A 21408-nucleotide genomic window follows, 5' to 3' on the forward strand; every position below is an offset into this window, starting at 1 on the left:
TTGTGTGCTGACTCCCACAGGCTTTATTTAGGTGCTATAGTGGGACCCGTTATTGGGGTGGTCGTTGTTTGGAGAAGTGGATTGAATGTTCAGGAAGGAATGTTGGGGGGGGGGGGGTAATGTTTTGTTCAATTTTACTGCATGCACAGAATATGAGGATGCAAGTATTAGTCTACTGTCTGTGTATGATAGGACTTGCTATTATATTTGCTCTCCTGGCACAATTAGTTGGGGCGCTGGGTTTAACCATATCTGGTTGTTTAAATATGGCGGGAAGGGTTAATGTGCTTAGCTGGAATATAAGGGCGATTAAGGATGTGGTTAAAAGGCGAGCAGTTATGGATTGCCTGAATCAACATCAACCATTGATTTGCTGTGTGCAGGAGACTCACCTTACCTCAGACCAGACTAAAGTGCTTACCCCTGGCTGGGCTGGACACTGTTATCATTCCACTTTTTCGTCTTTCGCTAGAGGGGTGAGTCTTCCGATACACAGGTCAATTGTGTTTACATGTATTTCCCAAAAGGTAGATAGAGAAGGGAGATATGTCTGTATACATTGTGTGATCTTTGCAACAACCTGTGTATTAGTGGGAGTGTATATCCCGCCTCCATACTCACCGGTAGTACTTAGAGATATACTACTGTTTATAGCAGATTTACCTGAGGTTCCGGTTCTTTTAATGGGAGACTGCAATAATGTCCTTGATCACAATATGGACAGAATGGGGGCGGGTCATACTTCTCATGTGACCGGAATGACATCTTTTGGAGTTCTGATGCGAGAAGCTATGATGCTAGATTTTTGGAGGTTGAAAAACCCGGCAGTGAGTCAGTACTCTTGCTGCTCTAGGACATATAATTCTCTATCCAGAATTGTTCTCATTCTTGGTAATGCTCATATAGGGCAATATGTAAGGGAGATACAGTATTTGCCACGTAGGATCTCTGATCACTCTCCGGTGATGGCAGTGTTGGACCTCCGTACAACAAAAAAATCAAAGGTGTGGGGGTTGGAAGTTTAATCCATATTGGTTACCTCTCCTACCGGATGCTGGCGGGATTGGTGAAAAACTCAGGGAATTTTTTCAAATTAATTTACCATCCGCAACCAATTCAATGGTGTGGGAGACTATGAAAGCGTTTTTGAGGGGATTGCTTATAGCGGAAATTAATTAGGAAAAAATAAAAAATGAAACTGGGGCGCACACCGAAAAAGCTGATTATGGAGGTGGAGGCGGCAGAAGCAGAGTATGTTTTGCATCCACTAGATGGTGCTAAAGATAAATGGAAGGATTCTCAGCAAAGACTAAATGAGCGGTTGCTGTCTCAAGCGAAAAACTAAAGATTTTTTCAAAAGCAAACCTTTTTTGAGGATGGTGAGAGGGCCGGTAGACTTTTGGCATTGATCTCTAAAGCCCAGTCACAACCTACATACATTGCAGCCTTAATAGATTCGATTGGTGTGGTTCAAACTGAGCCATCACATTTGCTCCAGGTCATGTATTCGTTCTATTCCACACTATATCGTTCTAAATTGGCAGTTACGGATGAGGAAATTGTTCGCTTTTTACAGCCGTTAAAATTATGCACCTTATCAAGTGAGCACAGGGGGTTGTTAGATAGCCCAATTACTGTACAAGAGCTTGAGGTAGCATTAGGTTCGATGTCCAATAATAAAGCCCCAGGTAAAGATGGTCTGCCTGCTGAAATATAGAAACGCTATTCTAGCATCCTTCTTCCCCAATTGGTAGAGGTATGTAATGACACCAAGCAGCGGGGTAGGCTCCCTGACTCCATGAATGATGCGGACATTGTGCTCCTACCTAAACCAGGTAAAGATGTACTTGAACCTGAATTATACCGGCCCATTTCTTTGCTTCCAGTTGATGTTAAACTTTTAGCAAAAGTACTAGCAAATCGTTTAAACTCAGTAATTACCACCTTAATATGTCAGGATCAAGCAGGGGTTATGCCCAATATGTCAACTGCAGTGAATGTTCGGCGCCTTTTTTTAAACATACAAGCGACCCAGGTTCACGCCTCGAATGCGGCGGTCGCATCTCTTGATGCGGCCAAAGCGTTTGATAGCGTGGAATGGCGTTACTTATGGTTGGTGCTTAAGAAAATGGGTTTTGGAGCTGAATTTATTGCATGGGTTCAATTGCTATATGCATGTCCTAGGGCGGTGGTGAGGGTTAACGGAGAATTCTCGGACCCTCTCTCGCTGTTTAGGGGTACTAGACAGGGGTGTCCACTGTCGCCTCTTTTTTTCGCGGTGGTGGTGGAGCCCTTGGCGGAAGCTCTGAGAATGGCAGATACAGTTAAAGGTCTTAATTATGGACCTAGAATAGAAAAAGTGGCTTTGAATGCCGATGACTTGCTTTTATTCTTGGAAGACTGGGGTCATTCTCTCCCTGCTGCAATGGCGATCATAAACCACTTTGGAAATATGTCTGGGTTGGTAATTAATTGGTCAAAATCTGCCCTTTTGCCCTTAGGAAGTAGCTATCATAGGCCTCCTCTAGATACGGGAGGGCTGCAGGTGGTGGCGTCTCTAAAATATTTGGGGGTATGGGAAACTGCAAATTTGGATGATTATGAAAATCTGAATCTGAATCCACTGCTCACTGAATTTAGGAGGAAGGTACAGGCCTGGAGCAAATTACCTTTATCTGTGATTGGTCGAGTTAACCTTGTAAAAATGATATTAATGCCGAAACTTCTATACCTCCTCCATAACGCACCACTCTGGATTCCGCGTATTTTTTTTTAATACAGTTAACGCAATATTCAGAGATTTAATATAGGGGTGTCCCTAGGATTAAACTTTCAACCCTTCAACGGCCCAAAACGCAAGGGGGATTGGCGGTGCCGGATCCTTGGTCTTATTATATTGCAGCCCAGTTGCAGCATTTCAGAGGATGGGGAGACGAACCCAAATTGAATAGTGCGGGGCGCATTATCCAGCACTTACTACATCGTTCGTGTTTAGTGTCGGCTCTGGAGGATGGTTCGTTTCATTCTCATGGTACTCAATATTCACTGCTACGAATGATGCATAAAATATGGTGGAAAGCTAAAGAAAGAGCGAATGTTACAGGGTATAGTACTCATACACCCATATGGCCTAATTACCTATATTCTGAATTAGATAATATTAGTGGAGTGCAACAGTGGGGGCAATATGGGCTGGATAAGATGGTTCAATTATTTTCGGACAAGACACTGAAGAGTTTCGAAGTTCTGAGACAGGAATTTAACATTCTGCATAGGTGTTTTTATGTTTATTTGCAGTTGAGACATGCTATCCAGACACAGGAAAAGAAGGGGAAGATCCAGCAGGCAGCTAGGTGCCCTCTACTAACCCTCTACTACAACACACTCAGGGAGGAAGTTGATAAGTCCAACCCGCTGAAATTGTATGGAAAATGGAAGGGAGATATTGAGGAATTTATGGAAGAGCAGTGGAAGGAAATCCTCAATGACGTACCAACGTTGTCAGTAAGTGAGTCTTATAGACTATCTCAGGTGTATCTCCTGCATAGGGTTTATAGAACACCTGTATTGTTGTTCAAAATGGGGTATAGGGTGGATGATGTCTGCCCACGCTGTAATTTTTTGAGTGCAGACTTGATTCATCTCATGTGGAATTGCCCGCGCTTGAGGAGGTACTGGGATGGAATAGTGGAACTTATAAATAAGGTGTTTCGCATTAGATTGGAGGCTAGTTCACTGACGTGTTTACTAGGTTTTGTGAAGGTGCCTAGACACATGATGAAAAAGAAGGTAGCGGTAATGAGAATACTATACCAAGCAAGGAAATGCATAGCGGCTCATTGGATCGATGAGTTAGCTCCTGTGGTTCAGGAAGTAATAGATAGAGTGCATACACTGGTCAGGAACTCGACAAAAAAATTTGAGGCAATTTGGTCCTCGTGGATTTCTCACTATAATCTGTCCTAATATATATTTGTGGAAAGGGAACTGACGGGTCAGAAATGGATGGGATGGGCGTATGTAAGTAGGGTGATGTACGGATAGGGTGTGTGTGAGGCATGTTTGTATTGGTATGCTAGTTGGAGTAATTTTGAATTGTGGGAGTTCTCAGATGTCCCATAACATGTTTCAGAAGACTGTATTATGATATTCTCGGATGGACTTGTCAACCACAGATATGGACTATACTGTGCATCTTCTCAGTGTCTGTGCTTTGGGTTGGGGGGTGGTTACTATTGTTGTTTTTGTATAACAAAATTTTTGAAAAAGCAATAAAAATTATCTGATCAAAAAAAGATCTCATTCAGAAGAATCAAAAATAATTTGATGACAAAGTAGTGTATTGTAATTGATTCTTAAGCAGTATTGGGCACCGTTTTTTATATTGAGATACTGTATATTTTGATGGAGGGGGATATCAATATTAGTAAAGTAATGGGGCTAGTAGTTGACAGATTCTAGAGATTCATTTAGTCCGAACGGAGATAAAGTATTCAGTCTGAATAGCCAATACATCTCCTTTCTGCATAGCTGTTGGTAGGAGTGTGGAACCCATTGTAGAGGAGTTACAGTGAGGAGAGAGGAGTTGCTTTTGTGGTGTTCTAAAAAGTGTCTAGGAACACTGTGCGTTAGTATTTTGCGATTGATGTTTGAGCGGTGTTCATTCATCCTCTCGCTCAGTGTTTGGGTGGTCCTACCCACATATTGCCGTCTACAAGGGCTCTCTAGGAGGTAAATGACATTTCTTGTCCCACAGTTCATTTCATGTTTAAGAGCAAATATCTCGTCAGAGTAAGCAGTGCTAATGTCTTTTTTATTGTGGTGATCATAGTACAGCATTTGCATCTCTTTATTCTACATTTATAAACTCTTTTTTTGGGTTTGTTTTCAATTGTCAGAGTCAACGTTTTTTTGACTGCTTTAATCTTGGGGCAAGAAGATGCAATCATGTTATTTAAGGTTTTTGCCCTTCTAAAAGTTAAGGATAGATAAATGGGTAATATGCCTCTTAAAATGGGGTCTTTCAAGAGTATCCCCCAATGTTTAGTTAATATCTGCCTGATAACTGTATGTTTTATGTTATATCTGGTGATGAGATTGAACTAGGGGTCCTTTTAGAAATCTATTTCTGTTAATTTCAGTTTTAGTGCTTCTTACTGGTCTATTTTCAGGGTTGTCATTAAGGATGCATTTATAAGTGTTTTAGGATAGCCTTTTTCTTTAAACTAGTCTCAAAGGGTATCAAGTTGCTGATTTATGATGTGATTGTCAGAACAGTTTCTCCTTATCCTTTTAATTTGGCTGAACGGGATATTTTTTTCCACTTGGTGTGGTGACAGCTAGTATAATCTAAATAGCTGTTTGCGTCTACTTTTTTTAAGTGGGTTTTTGTAGTAATTTTATCGGATATTGACGTAAGATGAATGTCTAGGAAAATCGCTTAGCTGGGATTATCATCAAGACTCAAGGTCAGGCCCCAATCATTGCTGTTAAAGGGAACCTGTCACCGGGATTTTGTGTATAGAGCTGAGGACATGGGTTGCTAGATGGCCACTAGCACATCCGCAATATCCAGTCCCCATAGCTCTGTGTGCTTTTATTGTGTAAAAAAACCCGATTTGATACATATGCAAATTAACCTGAGATGAGTCCTGTATGTGATATGAATCAGGGACAGGACACATCTCAGGTTAATTTGCATATGTATCAAATCGGTTTTTTTTACACAATAAAAGCACACAGAGCTATGGGGACTGGGTATTGCGGATGTGCTAGTGGCCATCTAGCTCTATACCCATGTCCTCAGCTCTATACACAAAATCCCAGTGACAGGTTCCCTTTAAGTCTACAATGAGTGCTACCAATTCCTCTACATTGCCACCCCAAATGAAAATTATGTCATCAATAAAAACGACGAAATAACTTTTTATTTGCATGGGAGAGTAAACCATATTGTTCTTCAAAAAATCCCATGAAGAGATTTGCATAAGAGGGTGCAAATTTTGTCCCCATTGCAGTGCTCTCAATGTAAAAAACTTCATTAAAAAGGTAAAATAGTTATGGTGTAATAGGAACTTGATTGCTCTCAAAATGAATTCTTTTTGAGGATCAGGCATATCGGGATCTGTTCCGAGAAAGTGTTTTATAGCTAAAAGACCCAAATCATGTTGGATTTTACTATACAGAGAAGTGACATTAAGGGTAACCCATATATACTCCTTTTGCCATTTGAATGAGTCTAAGAGGTTGATGAGATGGGATGTATCTTTCAAGTATGAAGGAAGTAATTGAACGTACTTTTGGAGAAATGTATCGACATACAGTCAGGTCCATAAATATTGGGACATCGACACAATTCTAACATTTTTGGCTCTATACACCACCACAATGGATTTGAAATGAAACGAACGACATGTGCTTTACCTGCAGACTGTCAGCTTTAATTTGAGGGTATTTACATCCAAATCAGGTGAACGGTGCAGGAATTACAACAGTTTGCATATGTGCCTCCCACTTGTTAAGGGACCAAAAGTAATGGGACAGAATAATAATCATAAATCAAACTTTCACTTTTTAATACTTGGTTGCAAATCCTTTGCAGTCAATTACAGCCTGAAGTCTGGAACACATAGACATTACCAGACGCTGGGTTTCATCCCTGGTGATGCTCTGCCAGGCCTCTACTGCAACTGTCAATTCCTGCTTGTTCTTGGGGCATTTTCCCTTCAGTTTTGTCTTCAGCAAGTGAAATGCATGCTCAGTCGGATTCAGGTCAGGTGAATGACTTGGCTATTGCAGAACATTCCACTTCTTTCCCTTAAAAAACTCTTTGGTTGCTTTTGCATTATGCTGTGGGTCATTGTGCATCTGCACTGTAAAGCGCCGTCCAATGAGTTCTGAAGCATTTGGCTGAATATGAGCAGATAATATTGCCGGAAACACTTGAGAATTCATCCTGCTGCTTTTGTCAGCAGTCACATCATCAATAAATGCAAGAGAACCAGTTCCATTGGCAGCCATACATGCCCACGCCATGACACTACCACCACCATGCTTCACTGATGAGGTGGTATGCTTAGGATCATGAGCAGTTCCTTTCCTTCTCCATACTCTTCTCTTCCCATCACTCTGGTACAAGTTGATCTTGGTTTCATCTGTCCATAGGATGTTGTTCTAGAACTGTGAAGGCTTTTTTAGATGTCATTTGGAAAACTCTAATCTGGCTTTCCTGTTTTTGAGGCTCACCAATGGTTTACATCTTGTGGTGAACCCTCTGTATCCACTCTGGTGAAGTCTTCGCTTGATTGTTGACTTTGACACACATACACCTACCTCCTGGAGAGTGTTCTTGATCTGGCCAACTGTTGTGAAGGGCGTTTTCTTTACCAGGGAAAGAATTCTTCGGTCATCCACCACAGTTGCTTTCCGTGGTCTTCCGGGTCTTTTGGTGTTGCTGAGCTCACCGGTGCCTTCCTTCTTTATAAGAATGTTCCAAACAGTTGTTTGTGTTTTTTCAGCCTAATGATGGCTTGCTTCACTGATAGTGACAGCTCTTTGGATCTCATCTTGAGAGTTGACAGCAACAGATTCCAAATGCAAATAGCACACTTGAAATGAACTCTGGACCTTTTATCTGCTCATTGTAATTTGGATAATGAAGGAATAACACACACCTGGCCATGGAACAGCTGAGAAGCCAATTGTCCCATTACTTTGGGGCCCTTAACAAGTGGGATGCTCATATGTAAACTGTTGTAATTCCTACACCGTTCACCTGATTTGGATGTAAATACCCTCAAATTAAAGCTGACAGTCTGCAGTTAAAGCACATCTTGTTCGTTTCATTTCAAATACAATGTGGTGGTGTATGGAGACAGAAATGTTAGAATTGTGTCGATGTCCCAATATTTATGGACCTGACTGTATGCAGAAAGATTTGATGTAAGAGGTCTTGCAGGTGGATTGCCAATGGATTTGTATATTTTAGGTAAAAAACTGAAATGTGCTATTGACAGGTAGGTAGTGGAAAGGAATTGTTTCTCTTTTTTATCAATAATGCCAGATGCAAATCCAGAATGTATCAGTTCTGCCAGGGATTTTTTTAAAAGGTACTGCGGGTTCATCATCAAGGGCTCTGTAGTAGTCAAGATCCGATAGTAATCTTTCTGATTCGGCAAGATAGTATTTGTGATCCATAATGACGATGCCGCCCCCTTTGTCAGCATTTTTAATAACTATTTCTTTATTTTTTTCTAAGACTATTTAGGGCTTTTTTCTCTTGAATGTTGAGGTTATTGAATTTAGAACGTGTTTGGTTACGATCAGGAGTGAACAGTACCTTAAAGTCATCAAGTACCATATTATAATAGCTTTCAAAGTGGGGGCCTTTACTTTCAAGAGGATAAAAAAAATGTTTAATTTTTATTTTTTTAGTTTAGACGGTATTGGGATGGGCTTTTGTGGTGAGGGGGCGTTATATGCTAACACCAAGATCTTCCATAGTTACAGAAGGAACGTCTTCCGTATCTTCAGGAGTATTATTTTCGGTGTTAGGAATGGAATCTTTAACCTTTTGTTGGTTGGATTTAGTAAGTTCTTTTATAGTAAAAGGTAAGTTTGCGGATAAATTGGTTTAGATCGACGAATAACTCAAAAGGGATTGGGTTCGTTCGTGGGGCAGAAAGACAGGCCATTACTTAGTAATTTCACTTCAACTGGCTTTAATGTGTAGTTAGAAAGGTTGAATATACCTTTTTACTTTTCTTGTGCAGAAGGATCTATCGAGATACTTCCCTCCTTTTTGATTCGGTTTAGTGCCAGTTAAAGGGAGGCAAATCGTAATACTCTGAAAGTAGAGAGGCTTTGACACTACCCTCCCCCTTTTTACTTAAAAAGGATGTCCTAGCTCTAGCTCCTAGACAACTGAGAGAAAGCTGCCCCATCCCTTTAAGGTCTTCTAAGATCCCCATTTCTGAACTTTTGGACCAAGACGGTTGAATACTACCAGACCCTGAACTTCGTTCAAAGCTTGAAATACCTACTCATAACTATTTCCTTATGAGATATTTAAAGTCAGAAACTCTCCTGCTTATAAAAAAAAAAACCTCATGAGAGACCAGCTGGTTTGAGAGGCTGACGGGCAATTTGCTACCCCCTCCCAAAACAATATCCACAATATATAAGTCTCTTAAGACTCCTTCTTCCAGCATAAAACGTGCTGTCATTGGCTTATGGGAGAGGGATTTAAAGCGATCCCTATCGACCTCTGAAATTGCGAAATTATTAGTTAACCCCCAATAGATCTCCAGATGCATTTGCATCCAAGAAAATTGTTACAAGGCATTATCATGCTGGTATAGGACCCCAGATAAGACTTGTATTAACAAACCTGGTTCCTCAGATGTGTGTTGGAGATATCAGAAGGAAAAAGGTACATATCTCCATATCTGGTGGTCCTGCGACCCAATCAAGATCTGGTGGTCTAAAATCGTTAACACCTGCAACCAAATTTGCCAGACTTCCTTCCCCTGCACCCCTGAGGTAACTTTGCTTACTCTTGGAGTTGGAGGAGTTAACTCACACAAAGCATCTCTCTTCTCCATTTTACTGGCTGCGGCCAGAATACTTCTGCCATCCCTTTGGCTTTCACCTGAAGTCCCTACTGGAGAACACTGGATTAACAAGGTCGATCAGATATATAGGCTTGAGGAAGTTTCCCTTTGGGAACAACAATCCAGAGCTACATTCCTCCGGATATGGTCCCTCTGGAAAACTTACAGGAAATTCCCCTAACCCCCCTCTCTGATAATCCCCCTACGGCACTCGTGCTACAGGGCCCATACTGTGTCACACGTTCAAACCTCAATTTAGTAGCTTCTTCCAAATACCCATGTCTTCTCTTTGTTTATGGTTATTTTGTTAACTGTATTTATCCAAAACCTGTCCTAGCTGGCCTTCTCCGGTCAACATACATATCTGTCAACTATGCTTGTAATTTTTTCATATGCAAAAACTGTATTTTGACTACTATTTGTATGGATATATAGAACTTTTTGAAAAAACAATAAAAATTGTAAATAAAAAAAAAGTTGATTGGAGAGGGGGAAAACATATAAAGAAGTGCAGAAAATGATAGGCTGCTCACCTAAAATGATCGCAGATGCTTTAAAATGGCAACCAAAACCTGAAAGATGTGGAAGAAACCGAAAAACTACCATTTGAATGGATAGAAGAATAGCCAAATTGGCAAGGACTCAGCCAACAATCAGCTCCAGGAAGATCAAAGAAGGTCTAAAGTTACCTGTGAGTACTGTTACAATTAGAAGACGCCTATGTGAAGCTAAGCTATCTGCAAGAAGCCCCCTATCTGCAAGAAGTCCCACTGTTGAAAAAAAAGAGACATTTTGTGGACTGATGAAAGTAAGATTGTTCTTTTTGGGTCTAGTGGCCGGAGACAGGTTCTCGGATGATCCCCAAACACTGAATTCAGCCACAGTACACTGTGAAGACAGTGAAGCATGGTGGCACAAGCATCATGATATAGGGATGTGTCTCATACTACGGTGTTGGGCCTAATAATCGCATACCAGGGATCATGGATCAGTTTGAATACATCAGAATACTTGAAGAGGTCATGCTGCCTTATGCTGAAGAGGAAATGCCCTTGAAATGGGTGTTCCAACAAGACAACGACCCCCGAACACACCAGTAAATGTGTAACATGGTGGTTCCAGACCAACAAGATTGATGTTATGGAGTGGTCAGCCCAATCCTGGATCTTGATCCAATAGAAAACTTGTGGGGTGACATCAAAAATGCAGTTTCTGAGGCAAAACCAAGAAATAGAGAAGAACTGTGGAATGTAGTCCAATCATCCTGGGCTGGAATACCTGTTTACAGGTGCAGAAGTTGGTTGACTCCGTGCAACACAGATGTACAGCAGTTCTCAGAAACAGCGGTTATACAACTAAATATTAGTGATTCAAAGGAAAGCAAAATCTTCAAACATTTTTCTGTTTATATAGTGAATGAGTTTGTAAAGAAGAATACAAACACTTTTTTGTTGAACAGTCTAATATTCACTTTCGTCAATTTTTTTTTAGAGAAACAACACAAATTTGATATATTTTCATCTTTTGATTTGGAATAGAATGTGTGGTGTTCCCAATGCCTTTGTGTGTATGGAAATAAAAGCTATTAGAAGGATTTTAAACTTTGTTAATTTTTTTGAACACAACTGTATCTCCTGATGTTCATGTTCAAGCTGACAATTCAGGCACAACTTTGGTTAACCGTTTGTAGTATTCAATGGTCCCGGCCGAGGACCTCTCAGAAAACTGTTGTGCCACTCTTGTGCAACCACAAAACATCTGCAGCAGTTGACAAAGAAGGCCATCTAAGGGTACTTTCACACTAGCAGCAGGACGGATCCACCAGGCTGTTCACCATGTCGGATCCGTCCTGCCGCTATTTCGCTGTGCTACCGGTCTGCTGCTCCATCCCGATTGACTATAATGGGGACGGGGGGTGGAGCTCCGGCGCAGAACGGCATTGCACGGTGCGAGGCCGCCGGACTAAAAAGTCGGACATGCAGTACTTTCAGTCTGGCGGCCTCTCGCCATGCACTGCTGTGCTGCGCCAGAGCTCCGCCCCGTCCCCATTATAGTCAATGGGGACGGGCGGCACAACGCAATAGCGGCAGGACGGATCCGACAGGGTGAACAGCCTGTCGGATCCGTCCTACCGCTAGTGTGAAATTAGCCTTAAAAGTCTATACAGGCAGAAAATAGTGAGAAGATCCAGACAACATGTAACATCTATGGTCAGCTGTAATCCTGCCATCTCCATCTTACTCATTATACAAGGATAAATCATATAATACTGGTGGATAAAACAAGACTGAACACAAGATCTTCACAGTCTTCTACAGATCATAGGGAACATTTCATGAGACTTTATCTCCATCTACCTGATCATCCTGTGGGACATTGTGATGTTCTTCTGAACCATCCTGTAGAAGAAGAGGACTGGGACATCTCTCCGGTGTTCTTATCTCTTCCTTTACTGTAAGAAACACATCCAGTGACTGAATTCATCCCTTACATACAGATAATGAGAGGTAGTGTGTATTTAGTCATGTCTATTACCTGGTGATATGAGGGGCCAGGGATCCTCCATCATGATGCCCTTATATTCATCTACCTGATCATCCTGTGGGACATTGTGATGTTCTTCTGAACCATACTGTAGGACATAGTGATGTTCTTCTGAACCATCCTGTAGAAGAAGAGGACTGGGACATCTCTCCGGTGTTCTTATCTCTTTCTTTACTGTAGAAAACACATCCAGTGACTGAATTCATTCCTTACATACAGATAATGAGAGGACGTGTGTATTTAGTCATGTCTATTACCTGGTGACGTACAAGGCCGGTGATCCTCCATCTTGATGACCTTATCTCCATCTACCTGACCATACTGTAGGACATAGTGATGTTCTGCTGAATTATCCTGTGGAAGGAGAGGACTGGGACATCTCTCCGGTGTTCTTATCTCTTCCTTAACTGTAGGAAACACATCAAGTGACTGAATCCATTCCTTACATACAGATAATGAGAGGACGAGTGTATTTAGTCATGTCTATTACCTGGTGACATACAAGGCCGGTGATCCTCCATCTTGATGAAATTATCTCCATCTACCTGACCATACTGTAGGACATAGTGATGTTCTTCTGAATAATCCTGTGGAAGGAGAGGACTGGGACATCTCTCCGGTGTTCTTATCTCTTCCTTAACTGTAGGAAACACATCCAATGACTGAATTCATCCCTTACATACAGATAATGAGAGGACGTGTGTATTTAGTCATGTCTATTACCTGCTGATGTGAGGGGCCGGTGATCCTCCATCATGACGTCCTTGTACAGATCTTTGTGTCCTTCTAAATACTCCCACTCCTCCATGGAGAAATAGACGGTGACATCCTTACACCTTATAGGAACCTGACAACACAATGATACAGTCATCACCCAGATCCCTTCATAGCGTTCCTGTATAATGTCCCAGCATTCCCAGCAGTGTCACCTCTCCAGTCAGCAGCTCATTCATCTTGTTGGTGAGTTCTAGGATCTTCTCTCTATTGATTTTCTCATGTATCAGGGGGTGAGGTGGAGGCCCCATGATTGGGCTCAGGGTTCTTCCCCATTCCTCAGACACAGGGGCCTGACAGCGCTCACTAGAGGTCTTCTTCACTACTGTGTAGTCCTGGTTATGGAGAGACACAGTAATAAATATCACTCCATACATCTCTAGAGTCCCTCACCTCTCCAGTCATGTCCATCTGTTAGTAACATAGAGAAGATGATGTAATGTGACATCATCAGAATCTCTCACCTCTCCAGTAAGCCGGAAGAGGATCTCTAGGGTGAGATTTATTATACTCTCCACCATCTTGTCCCTTTCCCTATCCATCCTTGTTGGGTCAATCAGGAGAAGGATCTTGTATAGAAGATCTCCACTGAGCAGATCCTATATTGTAGAAACCTGAATAGAAAGAAGATGAGACGATGAAAAATCCTACCACAACTCATGTAAAATACAATAACTGGACATAAGAGGAGACATCGGAGGAGATAATAAAGTGTAGATGTTGTGTTCTCTCTTTTTATAGGGATCGAAACATGTGTGAGGTCAAGGCAGTTTCATGGTATGTCACACCTTCACATGACCCTACAGCCAATAGAAGACATCATCAGTGATGCCAGTATGAACAGCACGTGACCACCATAGACCATCCTAGGCCTCAATGGTCAGGTGATATACATACAGCCATCAGAGCTCCGACCAATATTGTCATTGCAGTGATGTAAACAGACTGAAGGAGACCACAGGAGCCTCAGTGCTGGAGAGGTGGAGGATTCTACAGGTCCAATCAGAGTAATTGTAAAACACTGTGGAATATGTTGGCGATACATAAAGATTAGGGGTGCACCGAAATTCCAGCGGCTGAAAATATCGGCCGAAAATGGGCCTAATCCATTTCGGCCGATATTGGTACATATCGGCAGAAAATAGCGGGGAGCGACTGGGAGGAGGAGCTGGGGGCCGGTGCGTTCACTGTTCTCCGGCCCCCAGCTCCAGTAGTTATAAAATGTGTACAATTAATAAGGATTCTATTCATGAGGCCCCCTCTGCAGTAGAACATTTAATACAGCCACATCCTACTCACAGGGCTGTTATCTTAATGCTGGCCGGCCGTGCACCCGAGCGGCAGCATCACGACTGACGTCATGTGCCCGGCCTACTTTCTGAATGAAGGAGGCGGCGCAGGCATGTGACGTCAGTCGTGACGCTGCCGCTCGTCTGCCTGGCCGGCCAGCATTAAGATAACAGCCCTGTGAGTAGGATGTGGCTATATTGAATGTTCTACTGCAGAGGGGGCCTCATGAATAGAATGCTTATTAATTGTACACATTTTATAACTAGTCTGTACTGGAGCGGCAATGGGGGGGTCTGTGGATGGCACTGTTATGGGGTGGGTGGGGGTCTGTGGATGGTACTGTTATGGGGTGGGTGGGGGTCTGTGGATGGCACTGTTATGGGGTGGGGGTCTGTGGATGGCACTGTTATGGGGTGGGTGGGGGTCTGTGGATGGCACTGTTATGGGGTGGGTGGGGGTCTGTGGATGGCACTGTTATGGGGTGGGTGGGGGTCTGTGGATGGCACTGTTATGAGGTGGGGGGGGGGTCTGTGGATGGCACTGTTATAAATATCATTAAAAAAAATGTATTTTAAAAGTATTTGGGCAAAAAGGCAGTTTCGGTCAAGGGTTTCGGTGAAGGGCATCCTGAATTTTCATTTCGGTGCACCCCTAATTAAAGATTATTATTGTTGTCTAGACAGACATTGGGTTGGCAGATTTGGTTTTTGGCAGCTCCTCACGACCACACATGTTGTAGTTTAATAGATACATTTTTAACCCCTTCTACCCCGGGCCAGTTTTCGCTCTTCTGCCCAGGCCATTTTTTGCAAATCTGACATGTGTCACTTTATGTGGTAATAGCTTTGGAACACTTTTACTTATCCAAGCTATTCTGAGAATGTTTTCTCGTGACACATTGTACTTCATGATGGTCATAAATGTGAGTCCAATATATTTACCCTTTATTTTTGACAAATTTCCAAATTTCTATTTCTCTACTTTTATAACAGATAGTGATACCACATATAATAGTTATTCCTTTACATTCCCCATATGTCTACTTTATGTTTGGATCATTTTAAAAATGATATTTTATTTTTTGGGGACGTTAGAAGGCTTAGAAGTTTGACAATTTCCTAAACCCACTTTTTAAGGACCAGTTCAGGTCTGAAGTGACTTTATGAGGCTTACATAATAGAAACCACCCAAAAATGACACTATTTTAGAAACTTCACCCCTCAAGGTATTCAAAACAGTTTTTACAAACTTTGTTAACCCTTTAGGTGTTCCACAAGAATTAAAGGACAATGGAGATCAAATTTCAGAATTTCACTTTTTTGTCAGATTTTACATTTTAATAAATTTTTCCAGTAGCAAAGCAAGGGTTAACAGCCAAACAAAACTCAATATTTATTACCCTGATTCTGCGGTTTACAGAAACACCCCATATGTGGTCGTAAACTGCTGTACGGGCACACGACAGTGTGCAGTAGGAAAGGAACGCCATATGGTTTTTGGAAGGCAGATTTAGCTGAACTGGTTTCTAGATGCCATGACCCATTTGAAGCCCCCCTGATGCACCCCTAGAGTAGAAACTCAAAAAAGTGACCACATTTTAAAAACTACGGGATAAGATGCCAGTTTTATTGGTACTATTTTGGGGTACATATGATTTTTAATTGCTCAATATTACGTTTATTGTGAGGCAAGGTAACCAACAAATTGAAGTTTTGGCACAGTTTTTATTTTTATCAACAATCATCTGACAGGTTAGATTATGGGCTATTTTTATAGAGCAGGTTGTTACGGACGCAATGATATCAAATATGTCTACTTTCTATTATGTTTGTTTAAGTTTTACATAATAAAGCATTTTTTTAATCAAAAATTAGGTTTTTGTATCTCCATTTTCTGAACGCCATATTTTTTTTTTTATATTTCTGCCGATCGTCTTGTGCAGGGGCTCAGTTTTTTTTTGCTGGAAGAGTTGACGTTTTTATTGGTATCATTTTTGGGTACATACGATTTTTTGATCATTCTTTATTACACTTTATGGGGCGAGGTGACCAAAAAAATTGGTTGTTTTGGCGCAGTTTTTATTTATTTATTTTTACAGCGTTTACCTGAGGGATTAGGTCATGTGACTTTGTTATAGAGCAGATCGTTATGGATGTGGCAATACCCAATAATACTTTTTCTTATTTATTTAAGTTTTACACAATAATAGCATTTTTTAAACCAAAATATTTATAATTTTAGTGTCTCCATAGTCTGAGAGCCATAGATTTTTTCATTTTTGACCAATCATCTTAGGTAAGGACTAGTTTTTTGCGGGATGAGGTGATGGCTTGATTGGTACTATTTGGGGGGGGGGGAGGTTATGCCTTTTTGATCACTTGGTGTTGCCATTTTTGTGATGCAAGGTGACAAATATAGCTTTTTTTTTTTTTTTACAGTTTTAACTTTTTTACGGTGTTCACCTGAAGGGTTAGGTCATGTGATATGGTGTTTATCGGACAGGGTGGATCATGTGATATATTTATAGAGCCGGTCAATACAGACGCTGCGATACCTAATGTGTGTGTTTTGGTTTTTGTTCTGTTTTTTATTATAAAATAAGTGGAAAGGGCCATTTTTTTACTTTATTAAAAACACTTTTTTAATTAATTTTTTTACTTTATTTCTGATGTTCACTTTTGGGGGGTCTGATCCCCTCTACAATGCATTACAATACATCTGTATTGTAATCAATTGCCTGTTAGTGGATTACACTGAGTCATACATTAACAGGTTGCCTAGGAGACGGGCCTGAGGCTGGATCTCCTCGGCACCCGTAGAAGGCAGGTCCTGATGTTGTGCAAGGCATTGGGCATCCTCTGCATGGCATCGGGCTGCCTTCTGACACATTGAGTCCCCGCCACAGCAGGGCGGGGACTTGATGCGCTCCCTCACCTGACACGAACCCCTTCTGTATCGCGGTCAGCGCGGACCGTGGCATGTAAGGGGTTATCCTGCTGACATTGGCTTTTACAGCAATGCCGGTGGATACAGTAGGTGCCCGGCTACCAGGGACTGCCGGGCCCCTGCAGTGATCGCACATGCACCATTCCGGTGCCCGCCCTATCACCATGACGTACTATTAAGTCAAATTGCGGGAACGCAGTGGCTTCCATGACGTAATAGTACGTCATGTGTCGGGAAGGGGTTAAGAAGCAGCATGACAAAATACAGCTGTCATTATCCTGTACTCAGGATAGGTCATCAATATAGAGGTCTAACTCCCAACACCCCTGAACAAACAGCAGGTGGCCATGCCAACATGAAAGATCCAGGTGTTGGTTTGAAAAATGTAGAATTTTTTCATGGGACATCATAGTTATCATAGAAAAGTTTGTATAATCGCTGTGCTTCTTTGTACAATCATAACTGTGAAGGAACAGGTCTTTTTGGGGCTTCTCTAATGTCTTTTTCAGACATATTCCCTGTTTCAGCTGCACACCTAGATGCATTTCACTCAGAAGCAGGGAGCGTATCACTTCTGTAAAATCTGCCATCACTGTATTGCTGTGATGTCCATTTCCTTACTTCACACTATGTTTTCAGCTTCGGAGCTCACAGAAAAGATAAAGAAAGAGAAAAATCACAATTACAGAAAGGTAGGGGTCTCCTACAATCTTCAGAAGCAGCTTCTCAGGATCAGGATCTCAGCTAGCTCTGACTCGCCCCCGTTTCCTGTTCGCCATCTTGTGAGTCTTTGTTACTAGGGACGGATCTTGTCTGACAACAGGCAGCGGACGGCAACTTATGTGGAAGTGAGAACCCAGTGTGCATGATTTTACAGCTTTTTTCAGGTGGATGAAGGCAGATTTTTTTAAAATGAAATGATAAATAAATGTGTTATTTACACCATTGTGGGAAAGTACAGCGAGTATTTATGAGTACCCTCCACCACCACCATGGCGGTGCACTAGGCACTGTATAAGGAACTGCTCGGCACCTTCGTGGGTTATGGCGGTCACTACCTTTCAGTGATCTCAGCGTCCTTCAGCTACAAGCATACAATGTGCACCTCGCGCAGCAAACAGCGTCAAATACAGTTCCAGTCTGAACAAGTCTCTAAGGATCGCTCAGAAATAACTGCAGCTGCCACTAGAGGCTTCGACCTTTATATCGTAGATCCGAAGTCAATTTGTTTAAAAACTTAGTTTATAATGCTGTTTCTGTACAGCGTTAAAATGTACTGGCTCCGCATAGGTAAAATTCTTATCGGCCGAAGTCGCACAAAACTTCAGTATTCCTATCTGCATCTCTAAAAACAATTTAAAATAGGAATCCGAAGTCCATAACGCACTTCACCTTTTACCAGAAAACGGAGCGTGAACGGATTCCATAACCAGAAATTCACTCATCTCTAGTCTCAACATGTGTGGATGTGATGAGTGTTCCACTTACCTGGGGGCAGGCGTGTCCTCCTCTGACAACCCTTCACTATGGAGCCTCCTGGGCTGTAATTTCTACCACCATGCAGGAGTCGGGCTCCAGGCTGTGCTGCAGGAGAAGGTACAGGACCTGTGATGACGTCATGACCATGTGACCGTGTGTGGAAGGAGTCAGGCTGTGCTGCAGGAGAAGGTACAGGACCTCTGATGATGTCATGACCATGTAATCAGGTGTGGGAGGAGTCAGGCTGTGCTGCAGGAGAAGGTACAGGACCTCTGATGATGTCATGACCATGTGATCAGGTGTGGGAGGAGTCAGGCTGTGCTGTAGGAGAAGGTACAGGACCTCTGATGATGTCATGACCATGTGACCGTGTGTGGGAGGAGTCAGGCTGTGCTGCAGGAGAAGGTACAGGACCTGTGATGATGTCATGACCATGTGATCAGGTGTGGGCGGAGTCAGGCTGTGCTGCAGGAGAAGGTACAGGACCTGTGATGATGTCATGACCATGTGATCAGGTGTGGGCGGAGTCAGGCTGTGCTGCAGGAGAAGGTACAGGACCTGTGATGATGTCATGACCATGTGATCAGATGTGGGAGGAGTCATGCAGATCACATGACCAGGTTTATCTGCTCTGTGTGTGAGACTCTGCTGTGCTGTGTGGAACCCCAGTCTGTATGTAGCAGAGCTGTAAGCCTGTAATGTTTGTATAGATGAGCTGTATCCGTGTAATGTCTGTGTAGTTGAGCTGTATGTGCATACAACCAAGCTGTTTATGTGTAATATGCCTCTAAAGAGTTCTATCAGTGTGTGCAGCAGAGCTGTGTATGTGTAATGTTCAGTTACTACAGCGGAGTCTCTGTCATGTCCATGTAGCAGAGCTGTGTATGTGTAATGTTCAGTTACTACAGCGGAGTCTTTGTCATGTCCATGTAGCAGACCTGTGTATGTGTAATGGTCAGTTACTACAGCTGAGTCTCTGTCATGTCCATGTAGCAGAGCTGTGTATGTGTAATTTTCAGTTACTACAGCTGAGTCTTTGTCATGTGCATGTAGCAGAACTGTGTATGTGTAATGTTCAGTTACTACAGCTGAGTCTTTGTCATGTCCATGTAGCAGAGCTGTGTATGTGTAATGTTCAGTTACTACAGCGGAGTCTTTGTCATGTCCATGTAGCAGAGCTGTGTATGTGTAATGGTCAGTTACTACAGCAGAGTCTTTGTCATGTCCATGTAGCAGAGCTGTGTATGTGTAATGTTCAGTTACTACAGCTGAGTCTCTGTCATGTCCATGTAGCAGAGCTGTGTATGTGTGACGTTCAGTTACTACAGCTGAGTCTTTGTCATGTCCATGTAGCAGAGCTGTGTATGTGTAATGTTCAGTTACTACAGCTGAGTCTTTGTCATGTGCATGTAGCAGAGCTGTGTATGTGTAATGTTCAGTTACTACAGCTGAGTCTTTGTCATGTCCATGTAGCAGAGCTGTGTATGTGTAATGTTCAGTTACTACAGCGGAGTCTCTGTCATGTCCATGTAGCAGAGCTGTGTATGTGTAATGTTCAGTTACTACAGCTGAGTCTTTGTCATGTCCATGTAGCAGAACTGTGTATGTGTAATGTTCAGTTACTACAGCTGAGTCTCCGTCATGTCCATGTAGCAGAGCTGTGTATGTGTAATGTTCAGTTACTACAGCTGAGTCTCCGTCATGTCCATGTAGCAGAGCTGTGTATGTGTAATGTTCAGCAGTTACTACAGCTGAGTCTTTGTCATGTCCATGTAGCAGAACTGTGCATGTGTAATGTTCAGTTACTACAGCTGAGTCTCCGTCATGTCCATGTAGCAGAGCTGTGTATGTGTAATGTTCAGTTACTACAGCTGAGTCTCTGTCATGTCCATGTAGCAGAGCTGTGTATGTGTAATGTTCAGTTACTACAGCAGAGTCTCTGTCATGTCCATGTAGCAGAGCTGTGTATGTGTAATGTTCAGTTACTACAGCGGGTCTCTGTCATGTCCATGTAGCAGAGCTGTGTATGTGTAATGTTTAGTTACTACAGCAGAGTCTTTGTCATGTCCATGTAGCAGAGCTGTGTATGTGTAATGTTCAGTTACTACAGCAGAGTCTTTGTCATGTCCATGTAGCAGAGCTGTGTATGTGTAATGTTCAGTTACTACAGCAGAGTCTTTGTCATGTCCATGTAGCAGAGCTCTTTGTAGTTGATTTGAGCTTGTCTGCTGCTCCATTCCAATGGGGGAACATGGGCCCCGTTCTCATGACTAGCAGGGGCCCCCAGTGGATGGACCCCACAATCAGTGGACAGGAGATAAGTTATCTTCCTGGACAGCCCCGCCCCCTTTAATAGCCCCGCCTTGCATTAGTGGCCGAATTTTAAAGATGAGATTTTAGTCGGCGCAGATTAGAAAAAAACTAAATTTTGGAAAAAGTTTGGTTCGGACACAAATTGATTCAGGCCAAACCGACGTTGCTCCAATTACCCTAAAAGTTGGTATGTGACCCCCTTCCAGCCTCCTAGGAGTCATCATTTTTAGGAAAACTTGTTCTCTCTTTTCATTTATTTGCCTCCACAAGCTCCGGCCCCAATGACGGTAATAGTAACTGATGTCTGACTGACACTGACATACCGGTGGGGAAAGGCGTTATCATACACCGTGTGTAATATCGCACCGCGCCGGTATACGTGTTCTGCTTTTTCATTTTCCAAAGCTTCCAATAATTGTCCCTTATCGGAGGCAGAAGTGAATTAAACACA

General features: G+C 42.3%; 1 protein-coding gene and 1 long non-coding RNA gene across 2 annotated transcripts; both read right to left on the reverse strand.

Moving 5' to 3' along the window:
- Window positions 1–1223: 1223 nt before the first annotated feature.
- LOC122941891 lies at window positions 1224–12685 on the reverse strand. The gene is made up of 7 exons (XM_044299388.1): window positions 12646–12685; window positions 12413–12562; window positions 12147–12329; window positions 12034–12063; window positions 9555–9658; window positions 2978–3079; window positions 1224–1277 (listed from the first exon to the last, which is right to left on the reverse strand). Exons 1-7 carry the CDS (start codon window positions 12674–12676, stop codon window positions 1224–1226), a joined length of 654 nt encoding a protein of 217 aa, XP_044155323.1. The 5' UTR covers window positions 12677–12685.
- A 522-nt stretch (window positions 12686–13207) lies between these two features.
- LOC122940472 lies at window positions 13208–18781 on the reverse strand. The gene is made up of 3 exons (XR_006390293.1): window positions 18654–18781; window positions 13394–13543; window positions 13208–13264 (listed from the first exon to the last, which is right to left on the reverse strand). It is a non-coding gene; the product is annotated as an uncharacterized LOC122940472 (long non-coding RNA).
- Between the last annotated feature and the right edge of the window lie 2627 nt (window positions 18782–21408).

Source organism: Bufo gargarizans, chromosome 6 (genome assembly GCF_014858855.1).
Source record: "Bufo gargarizans isolate SCDJY-AF-19 chromosome 6, ASM1485885v1, whole genome shotgun sequence".
Classification (NCBI taxonomy): Eukaryota; Metazoa; Chordata; class Amphibia; order Anura; family Bufonidae; genus Bufo; species Bufo gargarizans.

Coding starts and splice junctions, on each gene's coding strand:
- LOC122941891 (XM_044299388.1), bottom strand. CDS start 12,676: ATGGAGGATCACCGGCCTTGTATGTCACCAG. Junction 12,563..12,645: donor CCGGCCTTGTATGTCACCAG/GTAATAGACATG, acceptor TGTTTCCTACAG/TTAAGGAAGAGATAAGAACA. Junction 12,330..12,412: donor CCGGCCTTGTACGTCACCAG/GTAATAGACATG, acceptor TGTTTTCTACAG/TAAAGAAAGAGATAAGAACA.